Genomic DNA, 27,132 nt, shown 5'->3' with positions numbered 1-27,132 from the left:
CCATGCCATTCTCTCACTTCATCCCAGCTTACCCTTCCCCCTCCCTATGTCCTGAAGTCCATTCTCTACATCTGCGTCTTTATTCCTGTCCTACCCCTAGGTTCTTCAGAACCATTTTTTTTTAGATTCCATATATATGTGTTAGCATACGGTATTTGTTTTTCTCTTTCTGACTTACTTCACTCTGTATGACAGTCTCTAAGTCCATCCACCTCACTACAAATAACTCAGTTTCATTTCTTTTTATGGCTGAGTAATATTCCATTGTACATATATATATATATATATATATATATATATATATATGTGCCACATCTTCTTTATCCATTCATCTGTCGATGGACACTTAGGTTGCTTCCATGTCCTGGCTATTGTAAGTAGTGCTGCAGTGAACATTGTGATACTTGACTCGTTTTGAATTATGGTTTTCTCAGGGTATATGCCCAGTAGTGGGATTGCTGTGTCGTATGGTAGTTGTATTTTTAGTTTTTTAAGGAATCTCCATACTGTTCAATTTACATCCCACCAACAGTGCAAGAGGGTTCCCTTTTCTCCACACTCTCTCCAGCATTTATTGTTTGTAGATTTTTTGATGATGGCCATTCTGACCGCTGTGAGATGATACCGCATTGTAGTTTTGATTTGATTTCTCTAATGATTAGTGATGTTGAGCATCCTTTCATGTGTTTGTTGGCAATCTGTGTATCTTCTTTGTAGAAATGTCTGTTTAGGTCTTCTGCCCATTTTTGGTTTGGGTTGCTTGTTTTTTTGATATTGACCTGCATGAGCTGCTTGTATATTTTGGAGATTAATCCTTTGTCAGTTGCTTCATTTGCAAATATTTTCTCCCATTCTGAGAGCTGTCTTTTTGTCTTGTTTATGGTTTCCTTTGCTGTGCAAAAGCTTTTAAGTTTCATTAGGTCCCATTTGTTTATTTTTGTTTTTATTTCCATTCCTCTAGGAGGTGGGTCAAAAAGGATCTTGCTGTGATGTATGTCATAGAGTGTTCTGCCTATGTTTTCCTCTAAGAGTTTTATAGTGTCTGGCCTTAAATTTAGGTCTTTAATCCATTTTCAGTTTATTTTTGTGTATGGTGTTAGGGAGTGTTGTAATTTCATTCTTTTACATGTGGCTGTCCAGTTAAGAAAATACATGTTGACTGAAGAAAGGATTCGGGGGGAACCCTCCAGATGGTTGTGTATGTTCAGAACCTTACAACCCTGAACTGGAGTGAATCACAAACCTCAGTCAAAATGAAATTATGCGAGATTTCATTTTCCATTAGTTTTTTAAAAAATGCATTTGATCTTAGAAGTGAGTAAAACTTCAAATGTTTTAAAATGCTACGTCATTTTTTCTTCAATTTTCATCCATTAGTCCCTTCCAAAAAGTCTAGCTTGTATAAGTATTTCAAAGACAAAAAATAGTCTTATTTTTAAAAATGTAGAAAAAGAAGAATTGCCATCAGAAGTTTCTGCAGCTAATTGGCAATAATGTCGTATTTGAAAAACTGGTGTATTGCAGGCTGTTGTAAGCATCCAGCAATTTTGCTGCCAAATCCCTCTTTCTGTACTGATGAGCCCTCTTTGACAATATCGTAACTGTGTGTGTGTTTTAAGAGAACACCTTGCACCAGCATCTAAAAATCGTTAGGAAAAATGGGATAAAAATGTGCATTAAAGGTGATGAGGAAATTTAGATGAGACCTAAAACAGCCGGGATGAGAAAGCAGCAAATCAAAGAGATCAAAGGTAGGGCTGGCTGCTCTCAGCGGTGATGCCGTGGAAGGAGCCTGTTCAGGTAAGGGCTTAATTAGGGCTGTCAGTCACACTAATTGCCTGTGATTAAATAGTGTGAGTCAGCAGGGCCGCGGTTCGCCCAGCGACAGGCATCACCCCTGAGCTCGGAAGGGCAGTCGGCGACCACGCCTCACCTCAAGGGCAAGTGGCACTGTTCGTGGATACTTTCTGTGAGCACCTACGTGGATCAATCTGCTTTCTCCAAACAGCAAGCACTTTGTTTTATCAGCACCAAGTCACGCGCTGGAGGAAGCTTCCAAAGAGCCCTTATTTGATTTCCGTGCTTCCGAGGTGGGGCTGAGGGCGTCAGTTATTAATGAGCAAAGCTCCAGGCATGGACTACGAACCTTCGGCGCCTTGTAATGCTACCAGATCCCTGTTTCTCTCTTTGGCGTCCTGTCTTCACAGCCCAGGCCCTCTTGCGCTGCCCAGCTGGTGTCTGGGGAGGTGCTTCTCTCTGCAGTCCCCCCTGCATTTGTTCTCCATTCCAAGGCCATGGCTGTGCCTTGGCCAAGAAACGCCTCCCCACCACCGCTCCTCTCAGCCCCACCGACCTCCTCTTTTCCAAATCTAACCAAGCTTGGCGGGCGGCGGGCGGCGGTCTGCCTCACATCCTTTTAGGTAACTGCCCCTCCCTCTCCCCACCCCAAGGAGACCCGGCCCTCCTCTGGGTTCCTTTGCACTTGCTGCAGCAGTAATGCACTCTGCCCAGGGACCATCTGTATCCAGTTGACTGAAGTGCTCCCCGAGTGCAAATATTCCTGCTTGGGTCCTCTCTGGGGTTGCCGCACTATTTTGAAAGCACTCTGTATTTTCAAAAATAGTTTAAAATCCAGAGTAGATACTCAGGAGATGTTTATTAGGTCAAAGGAAGTACATACTGCTGGACAGAATCAAAAGGCCTTAGGGAGGGAGGCTGCAGAGAATCCCAAAAGGTCTGTTTTCATCTGGATGGCTTGGCTAGGATACCAAATAAAGCAATAAAAATGTTAATCTTCCCAGCCCTGCCTTCTGCTTCATGGAGCCTCCGAGGCTATGACAGCAATAAAGTAGGTGGAAAAGTTAAAGAGGAAAACATAAATTAGGTCATGAGAGGATAAAGAGACGGATTTTCAATAGGCTTCAACCTTCAGAGTTGGGAGGGCCTAAATTAAGTGGATCATACGAAATTCAATAAACAAGGATTGTAGACGGCAGATGATTTATCCCATTATAATTTGAATTAAGCTCAAGCATCAATAACACCCCTGACCCAAAGGTTATTAAGAGACAGCTAATAACATGAACTGAACCAGCACATCTTGTATATTATTGCTGGGAATTTAGGACTCAGGCATTTAGGGCTGGGGAATTGATTGCCCGACAGAGAAATTTCATCCCTGGTGCCGTGGAGCAGACCTCAGGGGAAGACGCAGCCAGCAGCGTGCCCAAGCCACCCGCCTGCAGCCCAGGACCCACTCACCCATGACCAAGACAACCTGAACGTTTCCCTCAGCTTGGGGAAACGTCAGACACATTTCTTCCTAGCTGGAGTTTTCTCACCTCCCCTTGCTTAGAGCACTTACTTAGAAAACTTGAAATTGTAAATTCTTCCTCTGCCCCTTTGCAGATGTCCTCCCAGCCCCTTGCCTGTTTAACAACCCAGGAAATACCTTTCTCGAGGACCTGAGGGCCGCCTCCTTGAAGTGTGGACAGAGAAGGAGCTAGCGCCTCACCTCTCAGTCTCCCTAGGAGAGGAGCAGCCTGACTTCCACATCACAGAGGAAAACGTTCACTCAGTGTGCCACACACACACACCACTGGCTACCTCCCCGAAGGTGGCTTCCAGCACTTTCCACTGGCTCCCCAGGGCTTACCACCCCCCCCCCGCCCCCACTGCTGGTTTCAGTGGAGTTGAGTTCGGCCCCGACTGCACTAGTCTTGAGGAATGTCTCGCCTGCCTGTTTAACTCTGTCTGGGGCCAGTTTGACTTTGACACGCGTCTGCAGGCATCAGTGGATGAGCATTTGCTCAAGCCCGGACCGCCGCTCTAGCAAGCGCTCGGCTGCCCTGTGTATAAACACGTGCGCGCCAGCCAGTTAATCCAGGCCGTTTGCCTCTGTTTGTGTCAGATGATTCAGACTGTGTTCAGACGTGGAAAACACACCGAATCAATCTCAGAACTGGGCCCAGCAAATCTCAGGAGAACTGTTGGACGGCCTTTTGTTTCCCAGCGCACTCTCTTCCCCAGGCTAGCCTAATTTCAAGCTCCCCGACGTCGGCTTTGTATTAGTCACCTACATCATTTGGTGTGATAGGGCTTTTGCCTTTCAGCACCACTGAGGCACAATGTCGGCAGAGTCAAGCTGCCTCACACCAGCAGGGGCCCTTTTGAGTGTGCTCCCGAGCCCCACCAAGCCCTTTATCCTTTCATCTTACAGGACCCCCAGGAAAACACTGCTAACCCCTCTTCACTGATGAGGAAGCCAGGCTCAGAAAGACTGAGGGTCTTGCCCAAGGTCACATGCACGGACAGAGCCAGAGCTGGGCCCCCGAGACTGCACGATTTCACAGCAGAATGTAGCAAGGATTTAATTGAGTGGAGTAGGAATCCCAGAGGGAACGTAAACCCAGCGGGGGTATATCTAGATTGCTGGCAGGGCAGCTGGGTCAGAAACCAATCTCCTGAGGGACCAAAGGGGACTCCTGCTGGAAGGAGACCTTTCCTGGCAGAAGCACTGGAGGAGGGTCTGGGCACTGTGTGTCTAGGGCAGGCGGGGTATTGTCTGGGAAGAAAGGAAGGGATGGGCTACGGCAGGACCCATGAACTCAGCTGTCTCGCTGGGTTCTGCAGGACTTCAGGACCCCTCTGCTTGTGCAACACCAAGGGAACAGAGCCATCCCCCTTCCCATGACAGGACATCATTGAGCCTTGGAAAGTCAAAGCTTCAGTGCTTCAGCAACTGGGAGAGAACCAGGGCCGCACAAATAAGGCGGCACCAGTGGAGGCTCAGTGGATGCGAGGACGGGGCGGCAGCCATCCTGGGGGGAGGAGTCTTGCTCATGAGCACAGGTGAGCGCCCGCCACCTGTGGACTTCAGATACTCCTGCAGAGGGATGTTCTAGGGACTGAAGGGACCACAGGAGTCACTGAGGATTGCTTTTCTGTTGTCATCGTCTCTCCTCCTCTACCTAGTAGCCAGTGAGGACTGGGGAGGCAGCTCTGCTGTCTCTCTATCGGCAATTTCACCCCCACCTGCCGAGAGTGAGATGCTTCCATGGGAGTTTGACTCTGCCTCCCAAAGGTCAAGTTAAAACCACTACGTCTCCGGTGCTGCCTTTACAGGCGCTGGGTAGGGTGGGACCTGCCGATGGAAGTTGATATCTGCCAGGAGAATTGCCTGTCAGTCAGTGAAACTATCACCTGTTCACTTGATAAGAGAAAATTAAATTATTCAGCTCCCAATAACACAAGCAGCACCCCAGCCATGATAGTGGCGTAATTGTTTTACAATTAAGGCACGCCGAGTCATGTTAATAATGTGTGCATTGAGTCGCTTATTTTTTCCCAAAGAGAGGCAATTCAAATAAGTAATTTAGTGGTAGAAATAAACTATGAATTTAATTTATATGTTCATTAATTGTACAATTAAACAGAATACTAATTGACTGTAGAATTATAGCTAAATGGAACACTGCACCCGGGTAATTAGTTCTCGTCCTGTTTTTCATTGTGAACGTAATTTTTGGTGGTCTCATCCTACCCAATTAGGTTTTGTTTGGCTTTATTGGAGCATAAATCATTCTTCTAGCACAGAGATTTAATCCCCCCAATACAGCTGGTGTGTTACTCCCTTTTTGCCACAGGTTAACTCTTAAAAGAAAGGACATCTGGCTGTAGCAGTCGGGCTGGGCTGGTGCCGCTCGGCAACTTCCAGTGCGTTCCCTGCAGCAGCGAGGGTAGAGGCGAACAGTGCGGTCAGTGATGGTAGCATCTTGCTTCTTCCCCTGCATCCGGGAGGGGCCGGAAGTCCGGACGACCTGCTCACCGCTTCTAAGGTTTTCACCTGGAATGGCCATTTTTAAACCATGGTCCCTTGAAGCCCACACAGGCTGTGGGCTCCGACACGGAGGAAGCCTGACAGGCAGGAAAGGTGTGTATGCAGGAAACGTGGTATCTTTTCATGGAAATGAAACGTCTGCAGTAAACTCAGGACCACTTACCTTTGTGGGCTGCTCCATCGGGAACTCGCACCTTAAGCTTGATGTCATGAGCCAGAGGGTCCGGTTAGGATCAGCTAATCTCTGGTTCATCCTGAGATACATGTTTTCCCAGCTGCTCAGAAAGAAGAAAAGGAGAAGGGAAGATGTGAAGTGGTGGCTCGCTAATGACGCTGGAACGTAGCTTCCCCACGTGCATCGGGGAGGCTGGGGTACAGAGCCCCACGCAGGCGCCTATGGAGGCACCAGGATCTCGCGGGGGTTCGGGTGGCTTGTCAAAGTGCACATTCCTGGCAGAGGGGCCCTCCCGGAGCAGTTTAAACTTCAGGGCTTCTCTCGGGCACAGTCCCTGAATGCGGCATAAAGTCAGACATGAAGCAGGCTGTTGCCAGCACGTTTTCCTTACACAGAGCTTCTGTGGGACCAGGTTTGCTCAAGTCATCCAACAAACAGGGTGCATCCCAGACATGGTGACGGGTACTGGGGATACAGCGTCGGACAAGGCAAACCCAAATCCCTGCCCCATGGGACCCACGGCTGAGACCACAACCACAGGGAATGTGACCCAGGGCCATCGGATGAGTCTCCTTGGCCGGCCCTGACCCAGCTGGAGGGGAATCCAAACAGCAGTCCCCGTATCAGCCTCCTGTGGCAGCTGTAACAAATTATCACCAACTTGGCAGCTAAAACAACACAAACTAGTTATGTGACAGTTCTGGGCGCTGGAAGTCTGACATGGATCTCCCGGGGCAAGATCAAGGTGTCATCAGCACTGGTCCCCTTTGAGGCTCCAGGGCCGCATTCCTTGCCTGGCCTTTTCCAGCTTCTGGAAGCGCCTGCGTTCCTTGGCTCGTGATCCCTTCCTCCGTCTTCAGAGTCAGCAGTGGTGTCACTCCCACCTCTGCCTCTGTCCTCACATCTCCCATTTTGACCCTCCAGCCTCCCTCTTGCACTTAAGGACCCTCGTGAGGACTTTGGGTCCATCCAGACCATCCAGGACACCCTCCCATCTCAAGATCTTCAGTTAAATCAAATCTGGGAAGTCCCTTTTGCCATGTTGGGTAACCTGGTTCCAGGGATTAAGGTGAGGACGTTTGGGGGGACGTTATTCTTCCCACCACCCTCCCCGTGGGGAAAAGGCGTGCAGTGGTGCCAGGTCTTAGATTCTGGGGGAAACAGAGGGTCCTTCTGAGAAGCTTTAGAAATACTTGGTGTTAACTCTTCATTCCATCCTCCAGTCTGCTCCCAGTGACACTGAAATGAGAAATGTGACATTCAGAAGTGACAGGAATGCTCAAAGGCAAAAACCCTTCCTGCCCGTGGAGAGGAACTGGGTGGAACCAGTTTTTGTTTTATGTTTTTGTTGCATTATTTATACCATTGAAAGGCAAATTCCCATAGAAACGAATTATGACAGCAATGAAAGTTAGAAGGGTGGCCTCCCAGGTGATTCCATAATCTAGGGAAGGAGAAATTGCTCAGAACATCATTCACTTTACCATAAAAGTGTTGATGTAACAGGGCCTTAAACTGGAAAATTTCCCTAGTGACTAGTTTGCATGAAATTTATAATTATACATGAAACGTAATTAAAGAGCAGTCATTGTTGGTTCCTGAGTGTCAATAACTGAACATTTACCAGAGGAGAAGGCAAGCTTGCACCTCAGGAGTCTGTGGTGTACACACCCTCCCCCGAACCTTAGTTCCTTCCCGTCTTTATTTTGTTCCTAAGTACTTAGCACCTTCTGATACACTCCATAATTTACTTACTTGTTTTTTTTATCATCTGTCTCCCCCACGAGATCAGGGATTTTGCGTTTTGTTTTCTCTTCCAAGAACTAGAAAAGTGACTGCTCTGTCAAAGGCAGTTGATAAATATTTATAGAATGAATAAGTAATTTACACCATATGATTAGTACACTGTATTTTGCATACGGGAAATAATCTTTCTATTATAGAATTAAACCTGGGTTTTTATTGCTGTTTGGAGGATAAGATTTTTTTTTTTTAAGTGTTAAGTCAAGCCAAGATGCTTTAGGACTTTCCCAAGTTCCCAAATCAGGCCACGCAGTGGGAATTGGTCAGCTCCTTCCCCAACCAGACTCTCTCAAGTTCCCACTAAGATATTCATAAAGGCACAGAGAAAAATGGAGAACTTGTGAAGCTCTTGCACAATGCTGATGGAAAAGTTGAAGAGATAAGATGAAATGGTTAATTATAGATAAGAAAACCAATGTGAGGAATTATAGCTATTTCTAAGGAAAATACCAGAACTACTGAAACAGAGTTAATTATCAATGACATCATTACAGAAAAATTGCTGGAAATGTGATAAGTATCTCAGAATACAGGCGACAAATGTTCTCCATATCCCAAGGAAAATCAGTCAAAATGGGCCAAAGTTAGACACATTTCGGCAAGGATTTAAAATGATAAAATAAAGATAAACGCAAAGACCAGTTTTAGAAGGAGAAGATATGGCCGCATAAAAACAAACACAAATGTGTGTGGTCTCAGATCGCTCCCCACCACACTCCTGCCAGAAGGAAATAACGGCAGCTGCTGCAGTTCATGAAAAAAAGTGGAAAATCTGAGAACCTTAGACCCAAGCAGGGACTTTCCCTGTGTGTGGGTGACACCAGGCAGTCTCTGACATCCACCGGCTCATGAAATACACCATCCAGACACATTTTCTTCAAAGTGTTACAAAATGTCTACTTTAGTGCAGTAAGAGATGAATTTAACAGTTGAAGATTCCATCCGAGACTCGAAAAACTCCATGATGTAAGCACATCACAGGGTCTTGGATGTGCTGCATAATCTAGTAGGACGGTTCTCATGCTGAGGTCTTCAGGGAGTTTGCCCGCCCCCAGAGATTCTGCTTCTGTTCTACAGCCCGGCCAGACAACAGCTCTAATAGCCAATGAACCCTTATTTAAATTAAATAACTTCACCCTAAATTGCTATCTCTCATCCTGAGAGTTGGGCAGAATGCACCGAAATGTGCAGCTGATTGCCTCTGCCTTTCAGGAACCTGGGTGAGCCTTCCGTTCTCTCTTCTCCTTTGCATTTTCTAGGTTTTTAAAAGAAAAAGTCTTTCCAGTGAAAACAAGCAAAAAAACCAACCAAACAAAAAAAGCTTGACAGAAAGAGAAGAGCCAAGTTTTACAGGTCACAGTGACCTGATACCAATATATTCTAACATTCAGTTCTCATTGGAACAGAAAACCCTGTATTTTTATCTGGCTTTTACAAACCTCTTCAAATGTGAACTTCCAGATCCTCTCTGAAATTCCCCTTCTGTGCCACACTCAGTCAAATACATCTTTAATAAAAAGACTGAAAGTGAGTTTTTATCTAAGAGACTCCTGGAAACTTTGGAAGTTAATTCGTAGTTGAAAAAAACAAAACAGGCTTGGGTTTGTCTGGCCCACCTGTCTGCTGACCTTGAAATTCAGGGTGGGCTGCTTACCTGCTCTAAGCCCTTGTTTCCCCATCTTTGAAATGGAGATGATTGTATCTACTTCAAAACAGCAAAGACAGAAATAATGCAACTTGAGGAAAGGTCAGAGACCCTCCCTCTCACAGTGTAGACGCTGGTGGTTGTAGAGGAACTGTGACGGATGAGGGAACGTGGATCTTCACCTTGGCATCTGTGGGAGAGGTAACTCTTCATGCTTTGTTACCCTCACATTTCAACAGAACCATCAAACCAACAGACTTTTGTGGGTCAGGAGTCCCCAAGACCACCATCAGGTTCAACAATTCACTAGGAGGACTCAGGAAAGCAGTTAAACTCATGGTTATGGTTTATCACAACGTAAGGATGCAGAGTAAGATCAGCCAATGAAAGACATGCGTAGGGCAGGCCTGGGAGAGACCAGGTGTGAGCACCCAGGTGTGTGCCCCGAATGCAGTCGTGGAGAGCATTCACTTTTCCCAGCAGTGGTGTCTGACAACATGTGTGAAGCATTGCCATCCAGGGATGCTCACCCGAGCCTTCGTGTCCAAGGTGTTCACGGTGGTCAGTTACACACACAGGCAACACTGACCACCCCTGTGGCTGACCTTTGGTCTCTAGTCCCTCCAGGGGTTGAGCTGATACAGCACGGCCCCAGGCCCCCACCACACGTCTCGTTGTTGGCATAGAATATCAGGGGTAGCCCAAGGCCTCCGGTAAACAAGGACACTCTTACTAAACAGGAGGATCCAAGGAGAGCTCACCTCCCAGGAACTGGGCACAGGTCACTCCTTTCCGAGGCGAGGTTGATCCTCTACTGCACATCTCCTATCGGAGGTTCACTATTTGAAAAAGTCAAGACATAGGTGATACAGACCCATCAGCAAAATGGCAGAAGGGATTCCAGGGCCCTGGGAGAGAGCTGTCTTTGGAACCAATTGCTAATATTTCTGAGAGGACAGGATATAGTTGAAAACTACTGTGACCACATGCCCTCACTACTTGCTGAGAGGTGACAACTCGGACTTTCCAGAACTGATGGTCTACCCCAGAGGTCAGCACACTTTTCCTGCTGTAAATATTTGTGGCTTTGCAGGTCTTGTGGTCTCAGCTCTGGGGTAGAACAAGAGCAGCCATTGACAACATGTAAACAAACCGGGGAGGCTGGGTTCCAGTAAAACTTTCTTTCTTTGTTTGCAGACACTGCAATTTGAATTCCACGTCATTTTCACATGTCATGAAATATGATGATCCCTTTGGTTTCTGGATTACGTGATGCACAGGGGATATTTGGGGGGGGTTATGGAAATATTCTGTATGAAACTGTAATGGTGCATACAGGCCATTATGTGTCTGTCAAAACTTATAGAACTATATGACTCAAAGACCAAACCTTAACGTAAAAGGTGGACTTGGGTTAAGGCTCACAGTTGTAGAAAATGTACCACTAATGTGACCTGTCAACAGGGAGAAGTGTGTACCTGGGCTGAGGGGGGAAGGGAGCGGGCATGTAGAACTCTATGCACTGTCTGCTCAGTGATCCTGGAAATCTAAAACTATATGAAAAAATAAGACCTAAAATGTTCAAACATTCTTAGCTCGCAGGTCATAGGAAACCAGAGGCAGGTGGGGTTTGGCCCGTGACACGTCCTCACTGACCCGCAGACGAGGCGGAGGAAGGGCTCACACGTATACATATGTGGCCCCTTGGAAACACCAGGACTGGGTGTGTAAACAACCTGAGTGTCCGTGCAGTGCTCACGAAGGGCTTCGGCTTCCGCTGAGCTGGGAGCAGCTGCTGTTCCTACTTGCTTTCCGCTTAAACAGCTGGATTATTTGCAGCGAAGACTTTGAAACGCGGGCCTGAAGGGAGACAGAAATGTCTTCAGGTGTTGTGCTGCCTTTAATAAGCTGCTCCCCCTCCTTGCTTCTTGAAGATGGAACAATCAATACAGCATCCCTTTGAACAGAATAATAAGCACCATTCATTTGGGAAACGTGTGTTGAGCACCCACCGTATGCTCGCCGCCTGCCTGGGCTGCCGGAGCTGGTGGCAGTTATGGGGCGATGTCGAAAATGGCTGGACAGCAACTCCAAGTAAGAGAAAGAACACGTGGGGTCATGTTGCTTTTGTGGAATGTTTGCTAATAGATTTTAGTGCAGCCCTGCGTTCCCATCGTGTGGCTGCCTGGTGCCCACTTGGCTTCCGTCTGTGGCTGTTGAGTCTGCCCGCGTCAAATGATGAGAACGCGTTCATCAGCCTCCCCTTGACAGGATATGCATTTACTGCTTCTGACATTCTCATTACATCCACCGAGGGCTCAACCTAGTTCGTAAAGGCAGCGTTGAAGTGGGTTTCCCACAGGAGAGATGAGGATGGAGGCCCCCTGACTCCACACTTGGAGATGGTCAGCAGAAACCAAGTCTGATCCTGCAGTCTCGCTTTCAGCGTTCACATGATTCTCTCTCCTTGGGATTCAGAGGGATCGGAGACCTAATTACAATTTCTCCTCCCGTGTTGAGCATTTACTCCAATTACGTGGTCAATAACTCATTGTATATGGATTTAAGTACTACTTGGGGACTTTCCATTTTTCTCCATTTCTGAGGCAGTGAGAATTGTGTTTTCGTCCGTGGAGACCCCTTCCCTAGAGCCTTCTACCTGCTGGCTTAGCTCCTTCTGTGTAAACCGGTCTTTCAAAGGAAGAACAAGGCAGCTTTAGCAAACCGCTGAGAGCACGGCGTCTGGGTGAGACTACAGGATTCCACCACACATCCCTAGCTCTGAGAATTCACTTCTGGTGCCTCAGTCTCCCCATCTGCAAAATGGGAATAACATTGATGCCTATTTGAAAAGCCCTTAGGATGATGCCCGATATGAAGCGTGCAATAAAGGAATCATCTGTAAAGAGGACAAAGCAGTGAAAGCTGAGCATTTCCAGAGCAGCTTTGGGAAGAGAAAACAGAGAAAAGATGAGAGGCAGCCTGCTCTAGGTCCTGAATTCAGCATGGATCTCAGAGCTGAATGCGCAACCAGAGCTCTCAGTCCCATGTGTAATCACTGCGGGTGTAGAAATGATGCTGCCTTCTGTTTACCGACCTCCTCAGGCCACGGTACTTTCAATGTAGAGACTCATTGCCTTCCAGAGTATTAAGAAAATCCCCACCAAAGGGGGCTGGATCTGCTTCTTACGCTCCCAGGAATGCACATTCGTTAAGAACCAGGCTGTCCCTGAAACACATTCTCAGACATGGGCTATAAATCCACCCTCTTCTTTGACAAACAGTAAATCAAACGTAGGTAATGACATTGATTTACCTGTAACTTAAATCCTTAGAAGTGTCATGTGCAATCTTGCTACTTTATTGGTGGTGCCCACTTTTCACTACAACCCTCACAAAACATGTGACAAACCTCCGGGTGAAAATGTGTGATCTAAGATAAAACATTTCTCTGCAAGACCTCATTTCTCTATAGATTCAGAAACCTTTTGCACTACAGAGCTGCACTCCTGTGAATGAGGCCCCAGGGCCGGCAGCCGCAGCATCCCAGGGGAGCCTGTTAGGAACGCAGAATCTAGGGTCCCACCGGACTTGCTGACCCCCAGACCCCTGGGTGGTTCGTGTGCTCCTTAAAATGTGAACAGCTGTGCTGTTGTGCAGGTCGAGAGAAGCCAGGATGAGCCGTGTGTGGCTTCTGGCCCTCATCACGTCACTTCTGATCTAGTGACCTCTGCTTCAGCAGCAAGACACCCAAGCTCGACACCCCGTGAGCTAATGACTTAGAAGTCCACAGAGGCCAGTGGTTCCATGAATGGCAAAGCGTTGCCTCCAATCTGTCATTTTGGGGCTCCCCTTAGAGCACGTTTCCTCATTTTCCACTCCGTGCACTGAAATGCCTCCCAAAGAGCCCCTTGAAGAACGTTGCCTTCCAACAGGAGGACGGCAGAAAAACTGGGGAGAACGTGGGCTAGTTCTACTTTGCTCGCCTGCCATCTCCCCCCCATGCCTCCTTGCTGCCGCCTTGCAGTGAGCCATGTTTTATTTAACATTTTGTAATTGCAAAATGCATTTACACTTTATTTATTGAGTGTCTCTCCTTCTGTGCTCTCGGCCTGCTGAAGAATGATGGGGGTGATGCAATGTAGGAAGCAGAGGAAATGAACTTGGGGTAATGAGTTTTCACTTGACATCGGATGCAGTGTTTTATTTCACTCTCCTGACATGCATTTGGTTAGGGGCCGTTTAGAATTACTAGTTAATATCGATACTTTCTATTAGATAATTCAGGGTGTGGAGCAACTTCTTTGTGATGGGTACGCTTTTGCATTTTATAATCAAAATCTATAGAGGAGTGCATCTCAGCTGTTCTCTTTGTGTAATGTTTATGCTACCTACAGACAAAAAAAAAGAGAGATCTTTTTGAAAAAGAAAGGCACATTTTTATTCTTTATTGAAACATGTAATCGAGTTCTTTATATATCAGACGAGTCTATTCATCTGTATTGAATGGTCATGGAGATGTTCTGTCTATTCAAAATGCACACAGCCTCAGTGCAAATGCAGGATGGACTCTTGTGATACCTAGGAAAATATAATGCTTTTCGGAACAACAGTTCCAACCGATTATAAAGTTGCCGAATGTTTGGACATAATCATTTCTGAAAAGACGATTAACAAAAAGTCAATTGATTCTGGCTCCTTTGGACTGACGTGAATATTTTAGATTTAACTTGTGGTTTAGATGGCAATGAAGGGAGGGTCCATAGCTGTCAAGTACCTGTTAAAGATGTAGACATACACATACTTTGAAGTAGGAAAGCATATTCAATGTAAATTAACTTTAACATTCAAAGGTGATGGTTCGTGATTTATTTTCAAAATAGTGTATCTGTGAAAAATTAAGAGCCACAAGGATCCAATTATCTCAATGGCAGTCTAATTTATGTGGCATGAAGTACTTAAAGAAAAGTCGGGAGGGATGTTTAGTAAGGCTAAATTGGTGTTGCCTTGCTGGATCACAGCTTGAAGTCTATCTGAACGACATGGATCTCATTAAACATCATCAACTTAAAATCGCTTAGGTGATAAGAAAGATGAAGATGAAGATCAGCCCGATAAAAGTTTCCCTTTTGTTCATAAATGTACTTCCTCTTGGGAGCATCTCTGGCTTCCCCAAGCAAACAGCGCTTTGCCAGACAAGCTGGGAAGGCGGATGGGCTGGGAGCATCTTTCTGCCAAGATGCCCAGGTTTGTGGCGGCCCGACCGTTAGAGGGTGGTTCAGACCATCAACTCCCTCTGTCCCAGAGCCTGAAGTCCTGGCTGCTTGCTGGTATTGATTTTGGAAAGGAGATTTGAAATTGATCAATATCTGTTGGCAGCTGAAACCTTCAGATATTTGTTAAAGAAGCAGATCGTCATGTTTCTGTGGGCAGAGAGGGTGGCTGGTATTCAGGGTTACGTGATTAAATAACGCCTGGTTTAGCTGTTGTTGGTAAGTGACAGGTCGGCACAGAAGCGGGCATTTCCTGTGATTAATCTAAACAAGAACAACCCACATTGACCTGTTCCTTTGGCACCCGTGTAAGTGAAGAAAATTTGTCATTTGCTGCTTTAGAAGCACTTTCTCCCATCTAATGAGCTCTGCAGACAGATGGGGGGTTCCAATATAAACCTGCCACAGAGACCAGAACTATCAAGCAGCTGCAGGAGGCGGAGGGCCTTCCAGCAAAGCAGAGCACGGCTCAGCTCCCCAGGCGCTCCTTCCACACTCTGAAAGGAGTGCAGGAAACAAAACATCTAAGTCATTAGGCAACCATGGGCTGCAGCCTTTCACAGCAACCGGGAGAGACATCCTTGCCCCATAAGCCTAGTGTCTGGGGGTGCATATGTCTCTACAAATTTATCTAACTAGCTTCAGCCCCTAGTGGCACAAGGGATGCTGAATTCAGAGCGGGCATTAAAATGTATTTCCCTAGTAAGGAAGAATTCCTAAGCAGCCCACTGTTTACCATTTCATCTTCTGTGGAACGTTTTGGGACACACTGATAAAATACTCCATACTTGGCCATTCCACAGAGTCTAGGATTGTCAGCCTCTTCTGGGGTGACTTGAGGTTGGGGGGTAAGCTGGTGCTCATACAATCACAGATGCAAAGGAGGCAATTTAAGATACCCTGAACGTAACCAAGTCAAGTGAGAATATATCCAAGCTCAGGGGAAAAAAGTAAAGATTCAAGAGAATCAAGATAGAATACCTGAAAATCCACGGCTGTAACCAGAATACTTAGATTTTATGCATAGCTTTCCATCGTTTAAGACTTTTGGGTTCTCTGAAACAAAGAGAAGAGGGTTTGAATCCTCTTCTGTGTTTGAATCTCTGCTTGGCCATGTATCAGGTAACAGTGTGTGCTGAGTCTTAGATTCCTTATCTCGAGAGAGAAATGATAATCCCCAACTTCAAGAACCCTTGTGTAGAGTAGATGAGATATCAAATATGCTACCCAGGGAGCAGCTGCGTAATAAATAGTATCTGAAATGGTATATTCCCCTGATGGGTATCTGTTTATTTACTACATGGCTATGCTACACACACACAGTGAATACACAGGTGCCTTCCTCTCCGTGTGTGTGTGTGTGTGTGTGTGTGTGTGTCCACTCTCAGAACCTCAGCATCAAACGAGGCGTCCGTCAGACCTGTGGAGAGCTTATCTTTCTTCCTGATCTCCTGATCCGGCATTGACGTCCTCAACCTGGGATCCCATGTGGCCTTATCCCATGGGTCTTAGGGCCCATTCGTCTTGAGCCAACTCTAAATAATACGTCCTCCGGGAGCCCGAGGCAGATGAAGGGGCGGTTGTTACTGCTGGCATCCAGCAAATGCATCCAGCTCGTCAGTTTAAGTGCACCCTCACCTTTGAAGGTATATGCTCTCCCTGGCAATGGCAGTTTCTACCAAGTTCCGAGCAGACAACACAGTTTGAGCTGAAAAATTTACAAAGGGCTTTCACATGTGTGATTCAGATCAATTGCTTTCTGCCCAGGGGTCAATGACAAACTGTATCAAGCGTTTCATAGCTCACCCTCACGATCAGTAAAATGTCTTCCCTCTCATTTATGCCCAGAACCAAAAGTCATGTGGGTCAGATTTTAATTTCTCACTAGGCCAGAGTCAGAGAGTTAACCAGTATCCTTTAATGGAGGGCAGGTAGAAAGACACCTTGTAGGGCGATAAGGGAAAGGCAGAATCTCCAGGCATCAGTAGAAGGCAAGACCCTGAGAAGGATCCTTTTGCTGAAACTTCCACGTGTATGGGGTGTACCCTGTGACATACTGAAGGACCTGTGAATGAAGTATCTTTTATTCGTATGGTGGAGAAGAGGCCCATTACCATCAGGTGTCAGGACAAATTATAGGTCGGCACCAGGAAAAAAAATCCAATGAGTTCACCACTGGATCCCAAGCCCTGAGCTGCACACCTGGTACCACGGACAGATGCCTGTCACTGAGTGGATGGGAGACAAGGCAGAGAGGGAGGAGAACGGCTGTGTGTGTCTCTCATTGCTTCTGTCATGGCCCCGAGGGGAAGGGAGTTCAGAAAAGAAGAGAAAATGATGAAGGAACAGGAGTGAGGGTCCCTGAGCAGCTGCTCCGTGCCAGACACCCCTCTCAATAACACTGTGGCCTGAGAGACAGGTGTCATCCCCCGAAGTTCAGAGACAGAATCCTGCTCAAGGCTACTAAGCGGTTGTAACGGGTCAAATCAGGATTCAACCTCATGGCTTTGCCAAGCTGATGGACCGCTAGGAGGGCCCTGAGTCCTACAGGGAGGAGAGTTGGCACACAGGTATGCAGTGTGAGAGTCTGGAACAGGCACCTGGGTTCCTGAAAGGAAACCTCCAGCTTCACCTTCCTCCCGTCATGCACCTGGTGCCACCAGCATCCCCCAAGCCTGGACACCTAGACGCTGTGCTCCCCAAAGGTGGCAGAGAATGAGGGCTGGTCTTGCTGGGTTTCCTGAGCCCCTCCTGCCCAGGACCCACCTCATCTTCCCTGGTGACCCAAGGGGCTCCACACGTGGACCCTGCCTTTCCTGGCCATGAGCTCGGAAGCATCTTTGTAAAGACCATAGTGATTAAAAAAGAGACACTTTGCCATCCATGGACACAGCATCGTGCCCGTGATTCTTTAATGAAAAAGACTCTAATCTCTGCCCCTGCTCATTTCTTGTTACCACAATTATAAATGCTTCTGTGGCTTTGTGGAGAGCTTTCTGGAAGCATAGAGGCAGAAAATCTATTTTCATGAAAGCTCTGCTTTTTAAATGAGGCTGTCGTTTCTTGTGGCCCGAATGCCACTCTAATTGCCCCTTCCTGATCGAATGACTCTCTTAATTGCTGCAGGTGTGTCTCTGCAGAAGGCACTTTCCTGGGCTGCCCCTCGGAATGGGTGGTGGCTGGCAGTTCCATCCAAACAGCATCGGTGGAGCAAGTACCAAGAGCTTTATACACGCCTCACCTTGTGGAGGTCTCACAATAACTTTGCGAGATAGATACCGTTGTTGCTCCCATTGTACAGATGCAGAAACTAAGGCACAGGGGCCAAACAACTAACCCAAAGGCAGACAAGTAGTCGGTGCAACCAGTAGGTGGCTGAGACAGGGCTTGAGTGTGTGTGGCGTGCCGGTAAACCAGCTCTCTGGGGGAATAAAAATGGGAGGGGTGGGTTTTAGTACTTGCCAATTTCTATAGTGTAAATAACCCCATCATTTAAAGCCACGGATGGTTTAATAGCTGGCTTGCTGAATTCCTAAATATTTAACAACCAGCTCTTGCCAGGCAGGGCAAGTGGGCTTCACTCACCCTCATTACTGGACCTCAGACACCAGCCACTGGGTCCAGCCAAGGCTGGGGGAGGGTCTTTAGCACAGTTGGGAACAACACCCATTTCTATATTCCCACACCCAGGGTTTAGGGTGAGAGGGAGGTGCCCCTCTGGATGTCATCAGAAATACTATGCATTTTGTGAAATCTTCCAAAACTCCTGAAAGGAAGCTAAGTCTAACTTTAAATCTTGAAGGAGTCCATAGGAAGGAATCTCTAGAATTAGGCCTATCACAAGGAAGCTCTGCAACTTTCCAAAGGTAGGAAATGTCTGACCCGAATCACCTTCTTAGCAGGGTCCTTCTATCTTTGCTTCTCTTTCTATCACCTCTGATTTGAGCTGCGGCTACACTGCAGCGTCTGTCTGTTTGGCTCCGTGAGGTCAGGGCAGGGTCCGTTTTGGAGGACCTGGCTCATCTACAGGCCCCTTCTCAGAACGGGCCCTGACCTGGGCCTGCCGAAGGAGCAGGTCTCACTAGCCCGCTGTGTCAGGAGTAGACCCCCCAAGGAGGAAGCACCAGCGCAGTCCTGCTGAGGGACCAGCCCCAGTGGCCGCACCTGACACTGGACCACAGGGGTCCTAACCAGTACTGACCAGCTCGTCTCAGTGATGAGCAGTCAGACGTGGGGATGGCCTTACCTGGTGGTGGGCGCTGGGATTTCATGCGTGTGAACTGCCAGTGGCCACCCATGTAAGGGCCTTTGCAAATGGAACACAAAGTCTGCATTTATTTTCTGATTGATCAAATGGACTCTAAGGATGTACTGTATCCTGGTCCAAAATTCCACCACACATTAGAAATTCATTTAAAATCATGTTTAGCCAAGTTCCCCAACATCGCTCTCCAGAGGTTATTCAGGAAGCCCAAATAATTCCCTATGATCCAATTCCCATGGAGAAATTTTAGACCAGAACTGGAATTTCTTTTCCCTCTCAAGTACAAATGCCAATGTTTTAATCTTTTTTCTTTTCTAGATTGGTATAATAATAAGAGTCTTCCTGACAACATAATCCCATCCAGAGCGAGGACAGATCCTGTCCTGAGACTCATTGGCTCAGTCTAATCCAGACACGGCAGGTCAGGCCCAGGCCCAGAGTCTTGGCTCGAGGAAAAGCAGTGCTTCCAGGAGAGGACAGTGTGGGAAATACGGCAAGGGACTCACATGTCCTCCTGAGGGATAAGACAGGGCAAAGGTACGTTCCTAAAACGGTCTCAATTCAGGTTGTGGTGATGGTTGCACATTTCTGTGAATTTACTAAGTACCATTTAAGTATATACTTCAAGTGGGTGAATTTCATAGTATGTAAATGATATCTTAATAAACATGCTTTAAAAAGGTGCATTGCTGAGGAGGCCACTTCTGTCTTCTATAATGGTTGCATGTTGGTTAAACTCAGGTCGAGTGTATCAAAAAAAAAAACAGAACAAAACATATTCTTACAAGAGGGGATTGGATTAGCTTAGAACTGGGAGCATCAGCCTCGGGAAACTTCAGGCCCAGGTGGATGCGGGGCTCAGAGATGTTATCAGGGTTCACTGTCTCCCCGTTGTGCCCCTCAGCTTCCATCTACACTGGCCTCATCCTGTGGCCGGGGGCCAGGGAAGTGGACCACCATCTCAGGCGGTGCTTCCCGCTTGGCAGCCATCCAGCCCCGTCAGTGCGCCCTCCTCAGGGCCCACCACTATAGCCGGGGAAAGGGGCCCATTAATTGCTTGCACGTGGTCAGAAGACCTCCCCCATGCCATGGCCAGGCTGAGACAGAGTGCCCTGGGCAACGAAGCCCACCAGGACTGAGTAGGATGGGCAGGGGGTGTTTCCCCAAATGGAAGGCAAGGAGGGCACAGTTGCCATAAGACAGACAGACTGCAAAGCAAACTAACAGTGAAAAAGCAGAGCTCTCTGAGGTCACCTACCCCATAGCTCCCTGCCCACAATGTCTGGTGGACCCAGAAGAATGGTCCACACAGGCATCAGGCTTGGGCTGAACTCACAGCCTGGACCTGCCCCCGAGTCTGGGTCGGCTAAACTGAGGTTGACCCACAGACACATGAGTGAGAAATAAAGGCTGATTGCTGTAAACTGTTTGGGGATGGGGTAGTTCGTTACACAGCATAATTGTGGCAGTAGCTGACCATATACCCCCTTTGTTTGCAGAGCCAGGAATCAGTGTTTTCTCCCAACCAAGGAGCCCCACTACAATGAAAATAGGGTGAAATCCTTCACATGATGAACTACCTGGCAGAGCAGTGACCTCCTGCTCTATTCATGGAACCATCTCTCAACTTTTAAGACCTGGCCTCACAGGGGCTCTGACACAGACATGGAGCTTATGCCTTTAAGTCCCCTTTGCGTCTGTACAGCAGGCCTCCAAGCTCACCTGAGGAGCAGAGCAGAACCGCCGTCCTTGGAATGGCCTGGGTCCATCCCCACCTCTATCTGCGGGGACCACCACAGTGACTGGCATGGACCTCCATCTCCTTCCGCCATTCAGATCTTCACCTTCACCAAGGACACAGGTCAGCATTTATAGTGAACGGGACGCAGAGATCCCAAGTCACGGGAAAGTGTAGCAGCCCTCCCCCCGCATCTGTTTGGTAATTTATTTATGAGATTTCAGCTGTGCCCGGTGTCATATGTCCTTGGAGCACTGATGATTTCATCATGCCCCAAGGACATATGAGGAATCAAAGAGAAAGGTCAGGAGTCTTCGTGGGTGTAAATTATCATACCTTCTTGGAAGTGATGTGAGGACACCTCTGGGCAGTGTTTCTTTTTTTTTTTCTTTTCAAGAGTTACTCTTTTCATTTTGAGAAAATTTTAGACCTAAGAAAAGTTGCAAAAATAATTCAAAGCGTACTTATACCCCCCTCACTCAGCTTCCCCTTATGTTAACATCTTTTTTTTTTTTTTAAAGGAATTCCTTTATTTTTATTTTATTTATTTATTTATTTATTTATTTTTGGCTGTGTTGGGTCTTCGTTTCTGTGCGAGGGCTTTCTCTAGTTGCGGCAAGCGGGGGCCACTCTTCATCACGGTGCGCGGGCCTCTCACTGTCGCGGCCTCTCTTGTTGCGGAGCACAGGCTCCAGACGCGCAGGCTCAGTAGTTGTGGCTCACGGGCTTAGTTGCTCCGCGGCATGTGGGATCTTCCCAGACCAGGGCTTGAACCCGTGTTCCCTGCGTTGGCAGGCAGATTCTCAACCACTGCGCCACCAGGGAAGCCCCATGTTAACATCTTAATGTCGTTTTTATCAAAATTAAGAAATTATTCTTGCTGTAATCCTGCTAACTAGAGTATGGACGTTCTAACGTAATAATACTCTAACTATTGAATTTCATAGTTTTTCGTTAACCCTTCTTCTGGTCCAGCATCCACTGCGGGATCCTGTGTTTGGCAGTACTGTCTCAGTCTCTTCCAATTTCGGGCAATTCCTCCGTCTTTCCTTATCTTTTGGGACCTTGACACTTTGGAAGATATTGGTCAGTTATTTTATTGAACATACCGCATTTTGGGTTTGCTGATGTTAGCTCATGGTGAGACTGAGGTTGTGTATTACTGGGAGAAACGCCCAGAAGCAGCGTCCTCCCCAGTGCATCCTGTCAGGGTGCCTGGCATCGATGTGTCTTCCTGGTGATGCTGCCCTTGACCTGAGCCTGATATGCCTGTGCCAGGTTCTCCCTGAAAACGTACTACTTTTCCTTTTGCAATTATTAAATATTTGGGAGAGCAGCAATGCAAATATCCTATTTCTGCTTAAACTCTGAATGGCACACACAGTATATGAAAATAAGCGAATAACCCTTTTGCTCCAGTCTATAAACTCAAGTGACCATGGTTTGAGCCAAGGAAACTGGACGTCTGTCCCATGTCAGTCCGCTCCTTCGATCTCCTCCCAGGCCCTCCCTGCCGACGTTTTCTGGTTTACGTGTCCAGCCTCCGCTCTACCCTCTTCCATGCCAGCCCTTTCCTTTCAATTCCCAAGAGCCTTCTTGGGAGCCTGCACCATGGGCAGCAGTGGCCGTGGCCCAGGCAGGCACGATCCTTCAGTGAGGAAGGATCCTTCCAGCTTCAGGGAAACAGATCCTGGAACAACTGGGGCAGATGCAGAGTGGTGTCCGGGCATTTCCGGTCTTTAAGCCCGTCTCATGCCCACACCAGGCGCACACGGTCCGCAGACCTGGCCTGGCAGCCCCCCACCCAAGGTGTCCCTACATCCCTGAAGCTGCTCAGCGCCACCTCACCCCGTGGGGAAGAGGCGCAAGTTTGCAGGCGAGGCCGTCAGAAGATACGAAGAGAGCCTTCCTGGAGTTCTTCCCAAAGCCCGAAACAGACAGTGCCCCCGCTTTCCTGGTAAATGTCACAAGCCGGTGTGTCGGTTTCCTTGGCTAATCTTCAGTGACAAGTACAGTTGGCTGGTTGGATTTCTCTCCTTCCTTTTTTCAACTGAACATAAGGTAAGGTCTCCAAACAGAGACATTGATCCAGGATTTCATTTTCCCCCTCTGCTGTTTCGGCTTTATGAGGACCCAAGTGGTTACTGCAGAAACTTTTGATGGGCCCAGCAGTCTGGCAAATTAAATCTTGCAGCCCAAGCGAATCCTGCCCAGGCATCTCCGCACAATCCCCGGCCTTTCGGTGGATTCATCTGTCTCTTCCGTGACGGGGTATCGGTTTACCCCCCTGCGGGTGCAGGTTAAATAATAAAAAGGCTGAAAACAAAACCAGCTTATATCACAGACAACCTACTGCTACTACTGCTTTTTCATTACAGTCCAGAGAGAAGGGACCACTAAGGAAAAAGTGTGTTCTGGAGGAAGGGGAGAAATAAAAGATGGTGAGTGAAACGGGAGGGTCTGTGTGGGCAGCGCCGAGCCCTGTTCTGCTGGGGAAAGGGTGTTGGCCAACCTGCCGTGAGATCCGCTCAGTTCTGCGGGGTGGGGAGAACACTGTAGATTCTCCTTACGGATGGGGGGGCAGCCTGGGTAAAACACGAATCCCCGCGACCCCCGCCGACTCTGACCCCGCGGGCGCACGGCCGGCAGAGTCGATACCCTGCAGGGGGACACGCGTCCTCTCTCCTTCACGTGTGCCTCGCCCACTCTCAGTAGAGAAACAGAGCAGCAGTCTGAAAACAGGCTCTCGCGCTGGCCTTGTGGCCCGTCAAAGTCAGAAGCTTCTTTCTTGTGACACACTCCAGCCACCTCTGGCCCCAGGTGGAGCGAGACTGGCCTCTTGCTGCACTTGATACCAGGTTTGAAGCCAAGGGTCCTGCGGGAGCAGTTGAGCCAAGAAAAGTCCACAGATCTGATTTTCCAAGCCCGCCTGATGCCAGGCCAGTCGCATTTTTAAGTTATTTGTAGTATTTTTTAAAAGTAAGATATTTCACGTGAAGATCTGGATTTCTAGTTTATCTAGAAAAACAGAAAGACGCAGCTTCCTCGGGCCCCCTCGCACGGGGAAGCAAGGGGCTGAGCCAGGCGGGTGAGTGACTTTGTCCAGCCGACCACCCTCCTCACGCCGCCCGTGGTGCCCCACTGTCCACCGCTGTGTGTCATCTTAAGGTGTGTCTGCTCTGTTCCCCGACGGATGTCCTGCCGGTCCCCGAAGGGATTCACCGTGTGACCCTCTGGTGGAGAAGGCCAGGGTGGGCTTGGCTCGGAGAGGAAGGGACAGGGCCATCCACAGGGCGGATCTGCTCTGAGCCGGTCCCACTTGCTTTGCTGAGGATAATCACAACTTGGAAAAGATTTACTTAAAAAAAAAAAAAAAAAAGGAATTAGAGCAGGTTCAAGGTTCTATCTGCAAAAATATCACTCAAAAGTGAGAGGCAGCGCGGGTGACACCGGAGCCCATGGGCTCGGAGCGGGCTGCCCCTGCTCCACGTGCTTGGGAAGCCAGGCTTGGACCCTCAGTTTCCCCATCTGTGAAACGGGTGTGATAGAACCACCCTGAAGCTGGTACAGGGACAGGGTACGAAAATGCAGGCAGAACAGGGAGGAAACAGAGGGGGCCACCGGTTGGCGTGCACTGTTTTAATTTTCTGACCGGCGGCTCTGAGACGCTTGGCTGAACAGGAAAGGCAGGGGACTGAGTGGCAGTGAGCCCGTGGGACGTTTTTCCTCAGCTGAGCGTCTGGGAGAGTGAGGGGCAGCCTCGTTCCTGGACGAGTGTCTGAAGAATGAATGGGGCTGAGGCAGCTGGTGAGCGCTTGGGGGTGGCGTGACCCTCAGGGTGGACAGCGCAGCCCCCAACCCCAGTGGCTGCCAGTGGGGAGGCCCCACTGGTCCGGGGCTAAGGGCAGTGCCTTCACTGAGCTGTCAGGGGCCTGCCCATCCTACCCCCGCGCAGAAGGTGGGCACCCGCAGGACCTCCCCTTGAGGCCCGTCTGCGGGCCTGGCCTGTGGGCGCCCCTGCCCTTTGCCTCTAGAGGGCAGCCTTCACCTCCCCAGCAAGACGCTCAACGCACAAGGGCACATTAGTGTAAGTCGTTGCCCGGCCCGCCGTCCCTGCCGCCTGCGAGCCCCACGAGACCAAGGCCACTCTGTCCACACCCATCCCAGGGCTGAGCCCAGGGCCTGGTGCAGGGCAGACGCTCAGGACTGCTAGTTGAATGAAGGCGCCTGACACTCTGCCAGACACGGGCAGGCCCCCCGGCCAGCCCCCAGCCCCGGGCATTTGATGGCAGCTCCTTTATAACATCGGAACGAAGCTTCAACGGCACCGAAGGTCTGCTGGACAGTCTGTGCTTAGCGAGTACCGGCCGCTCACGAGGTTGTTAGTGTCCCCGGAGGAGAGCCACAGGGGACCCCGGCCCGGGAAGCAGCGCCGTGGACACTGGGCAAGCTGGTCGGCGTCGGCTGTGGGCACGATGCGTGCGGTCAGGTCCCGTCTTCTCGGATGTCTTTCCACTCCTCAACCAGTCAGAGCCACACCACCCCATGTGTATTTCAGCCTCGAAAATAAGAGGAGGAGTACCCACATTCCCTTCTTCAAAATTAAGACTTGGTCTGATTCAAGGAGTAGACCCTGATTATGGAGAAAACATTCAGAGCTTTTTTTAAAAAAATTAGCAAAAGAAGCAATTGTCAGAGATTTTCAGTCCTCCCCACCCCACCAAGAGGAAGAAAAGGGGAAAAATCTTTTCTGAAATAACCATCTGAAAGGGGATCTGACTATTTTTACTTATAAGCAGGAAGCAGTGTGACCGTAAAATAGGCCAGAAATACTTGGAAAATGCTAGATGCTTATATTTGACTAAATGGTGATAAGCTTATTGATGAACTGAAGGGATTCCTACATTCAGGTCCATCTGTCTTTGGGTTCTGAGGTCCCCATGGGTGCCCCTCAGATGTGGCTTCTTAGCCGTCCAGATTGAAATGTCTAAAACAGCATTTTGCCAAGTCTCATGGGATGTTCTGTGAAAGAAGTTTCTGTAGTTAAAAGTGTCCATGGAAAGCAGACACCTGAATGTCCCTCCCTTCTCAGAGGTTCACGGGGCATGGTGACTTAGTAAAGGCCCTGACAAGTCCTGCAAGAGAGACACTTGTTTCGCTCCATTTAATCCATTTTTCCTGGACTTTTTAGACTAAGGCACTTCTTTGGTAAAGAAACCTTACAACACCCCCTTGTTATACCGGCAACACAGTTTGAGAAAGCCTCATCCTGCAAAAGAAGAGACGCTCCATTGTGTGCAGAAACCGTCGTAAATGAGAAAGAGCACATGAAAACTTTGTCCAACTTTAAAACAATTGAAAGAAGGAGCATTTGAGCTGAATTTCTGAGACAGAAAAATGTCTAAGACACTGGCAGCCAGACGGCACCGTTCCATCCTTCCTTCCCTCAGGAGTGCAGGGCATGGAATATTCCATCAGCCTTGGAGCCGTCTCTCTGCCCCTTGGAGTCTCCCTGGCTTTGCATGCTCTGGTCGTTGCTGCCTGTAACGTTGCTGCCTCCTCCATGTTAGATGGCGCCCCTTTAACCCCACTTCTGCCAAATTGGGGGCCACGTCCACCGAGCGTATGCATCTCAAATGCAAACCGTCACCTTGTTTGTTCTGAGAGGCTGTCAGAGGACTCTGCTTCTCAGCCTTTGGCATTTTAATAGCAGGGCCTTGGCAGGCCTGCCGTGTCCTGCAGGGAGCCCTGCCCATCCGGGGCTCACGCCTTTTGGTGTCTGGGACGGAGAGCGCTCACCTCTTGCTGGCTAGAAAGGAGGATGTCTCAGGGTGTACAAGGCCAGCTTTGTTGCTCCCATGGACGAAGGTTGAATCCCACTAGGATTTTCCCATTAGGCACTGGGCTTTCTGAGGTAGGGATGCTGCAACTAGAGGATGTGCTTCCCGGAAAGGGATTCGACCGCTCTCAGCGCTGCAAGGGGGCCTGGTTCTGTGTACACGTGTGACCCCTGGAAAGTCATCCCTGAGAAACACAGCCTTCTGCAATCCCCGGACACCTCACTCCATACCACCCCATCTTCAATGGGATTAACTCGACCAAATGGAGGATACAAATCATCAGGGTTTCCCACTGGGCAGAGAAAGAAGCAGCTCTGTTAGCAGTGCCAGTGCAGAATCAAGTGACCATAGAAAGGTTTCTGGGGCCCCTGCTTCGTGCGAGGCTCTGTGTTGGGTGGCAGGGGGCATAAAGCGTCGTCTCAGGCTCAGGGAGCTCAGAGTGTGACTGAGGGGCCAGACGTGTGTGCCCCTCGCCACAGCACAAAGTAATCAGAGGTCACGTGCATTAGGATCTCCTGTGTTTGGGTGTTTTGTTTGCTTGTCCAGCTTGCGTTT

General features: G+C 48.5%; 1 protein-coding gene across 3 annotated transcripts in view; it reads left to right on the top strand.

Moving 5' to 3' along the window:
- LOC309613457 (uncharacterized protein) overlaps positions 1-27,132 on the top strand; it is a 75,338-nt gene that overhangs the window by 12,221 nt on the left and 35,985 nt on the right. Inside the window, exon 1 of one of the 3 annotated variants that reach the window (XM_082360296.1) lies at positions 3,742-22,798. The exons of 1 other annotated variant lie outside the window; for it this stretch is intronic. Coding sequence is in view for 1 of the 2 variants with exons in the window: in XM_082360295.1 (XP_082216421.1) it covers positions 23,176-23,178 (3 nt within the window). In the remaining variant the exon portion in view is untranslated. Of the gene's footprint in view, positions 1-3,741; positions 23,179-27,132 lie in introns of those variants that run through there. One more of the 3 variants, XM_082360295.1, reaches the window with a different exon arrangement.

The sequence above is a fragment of the Balaenoptera borealis genome (assembly GCF_965194805.1).
Source record: "Balaenoptera borealis genome assembly, chromosome: 16".
In the NCBI taxonomy this organism is placed as follows: domain Eukaryota; kingdom Metazoa; phylum Chordata; class Mammalia; order Artiodactyla; family Balaenopteridae; genus Balaenoptera; species Balaenoptera borealis.
The sequence above is the reverse complement of the archived record's forward strand: the minus strand, read 5'-3'. Positions and strand labels throughout refer to the sequence as shown.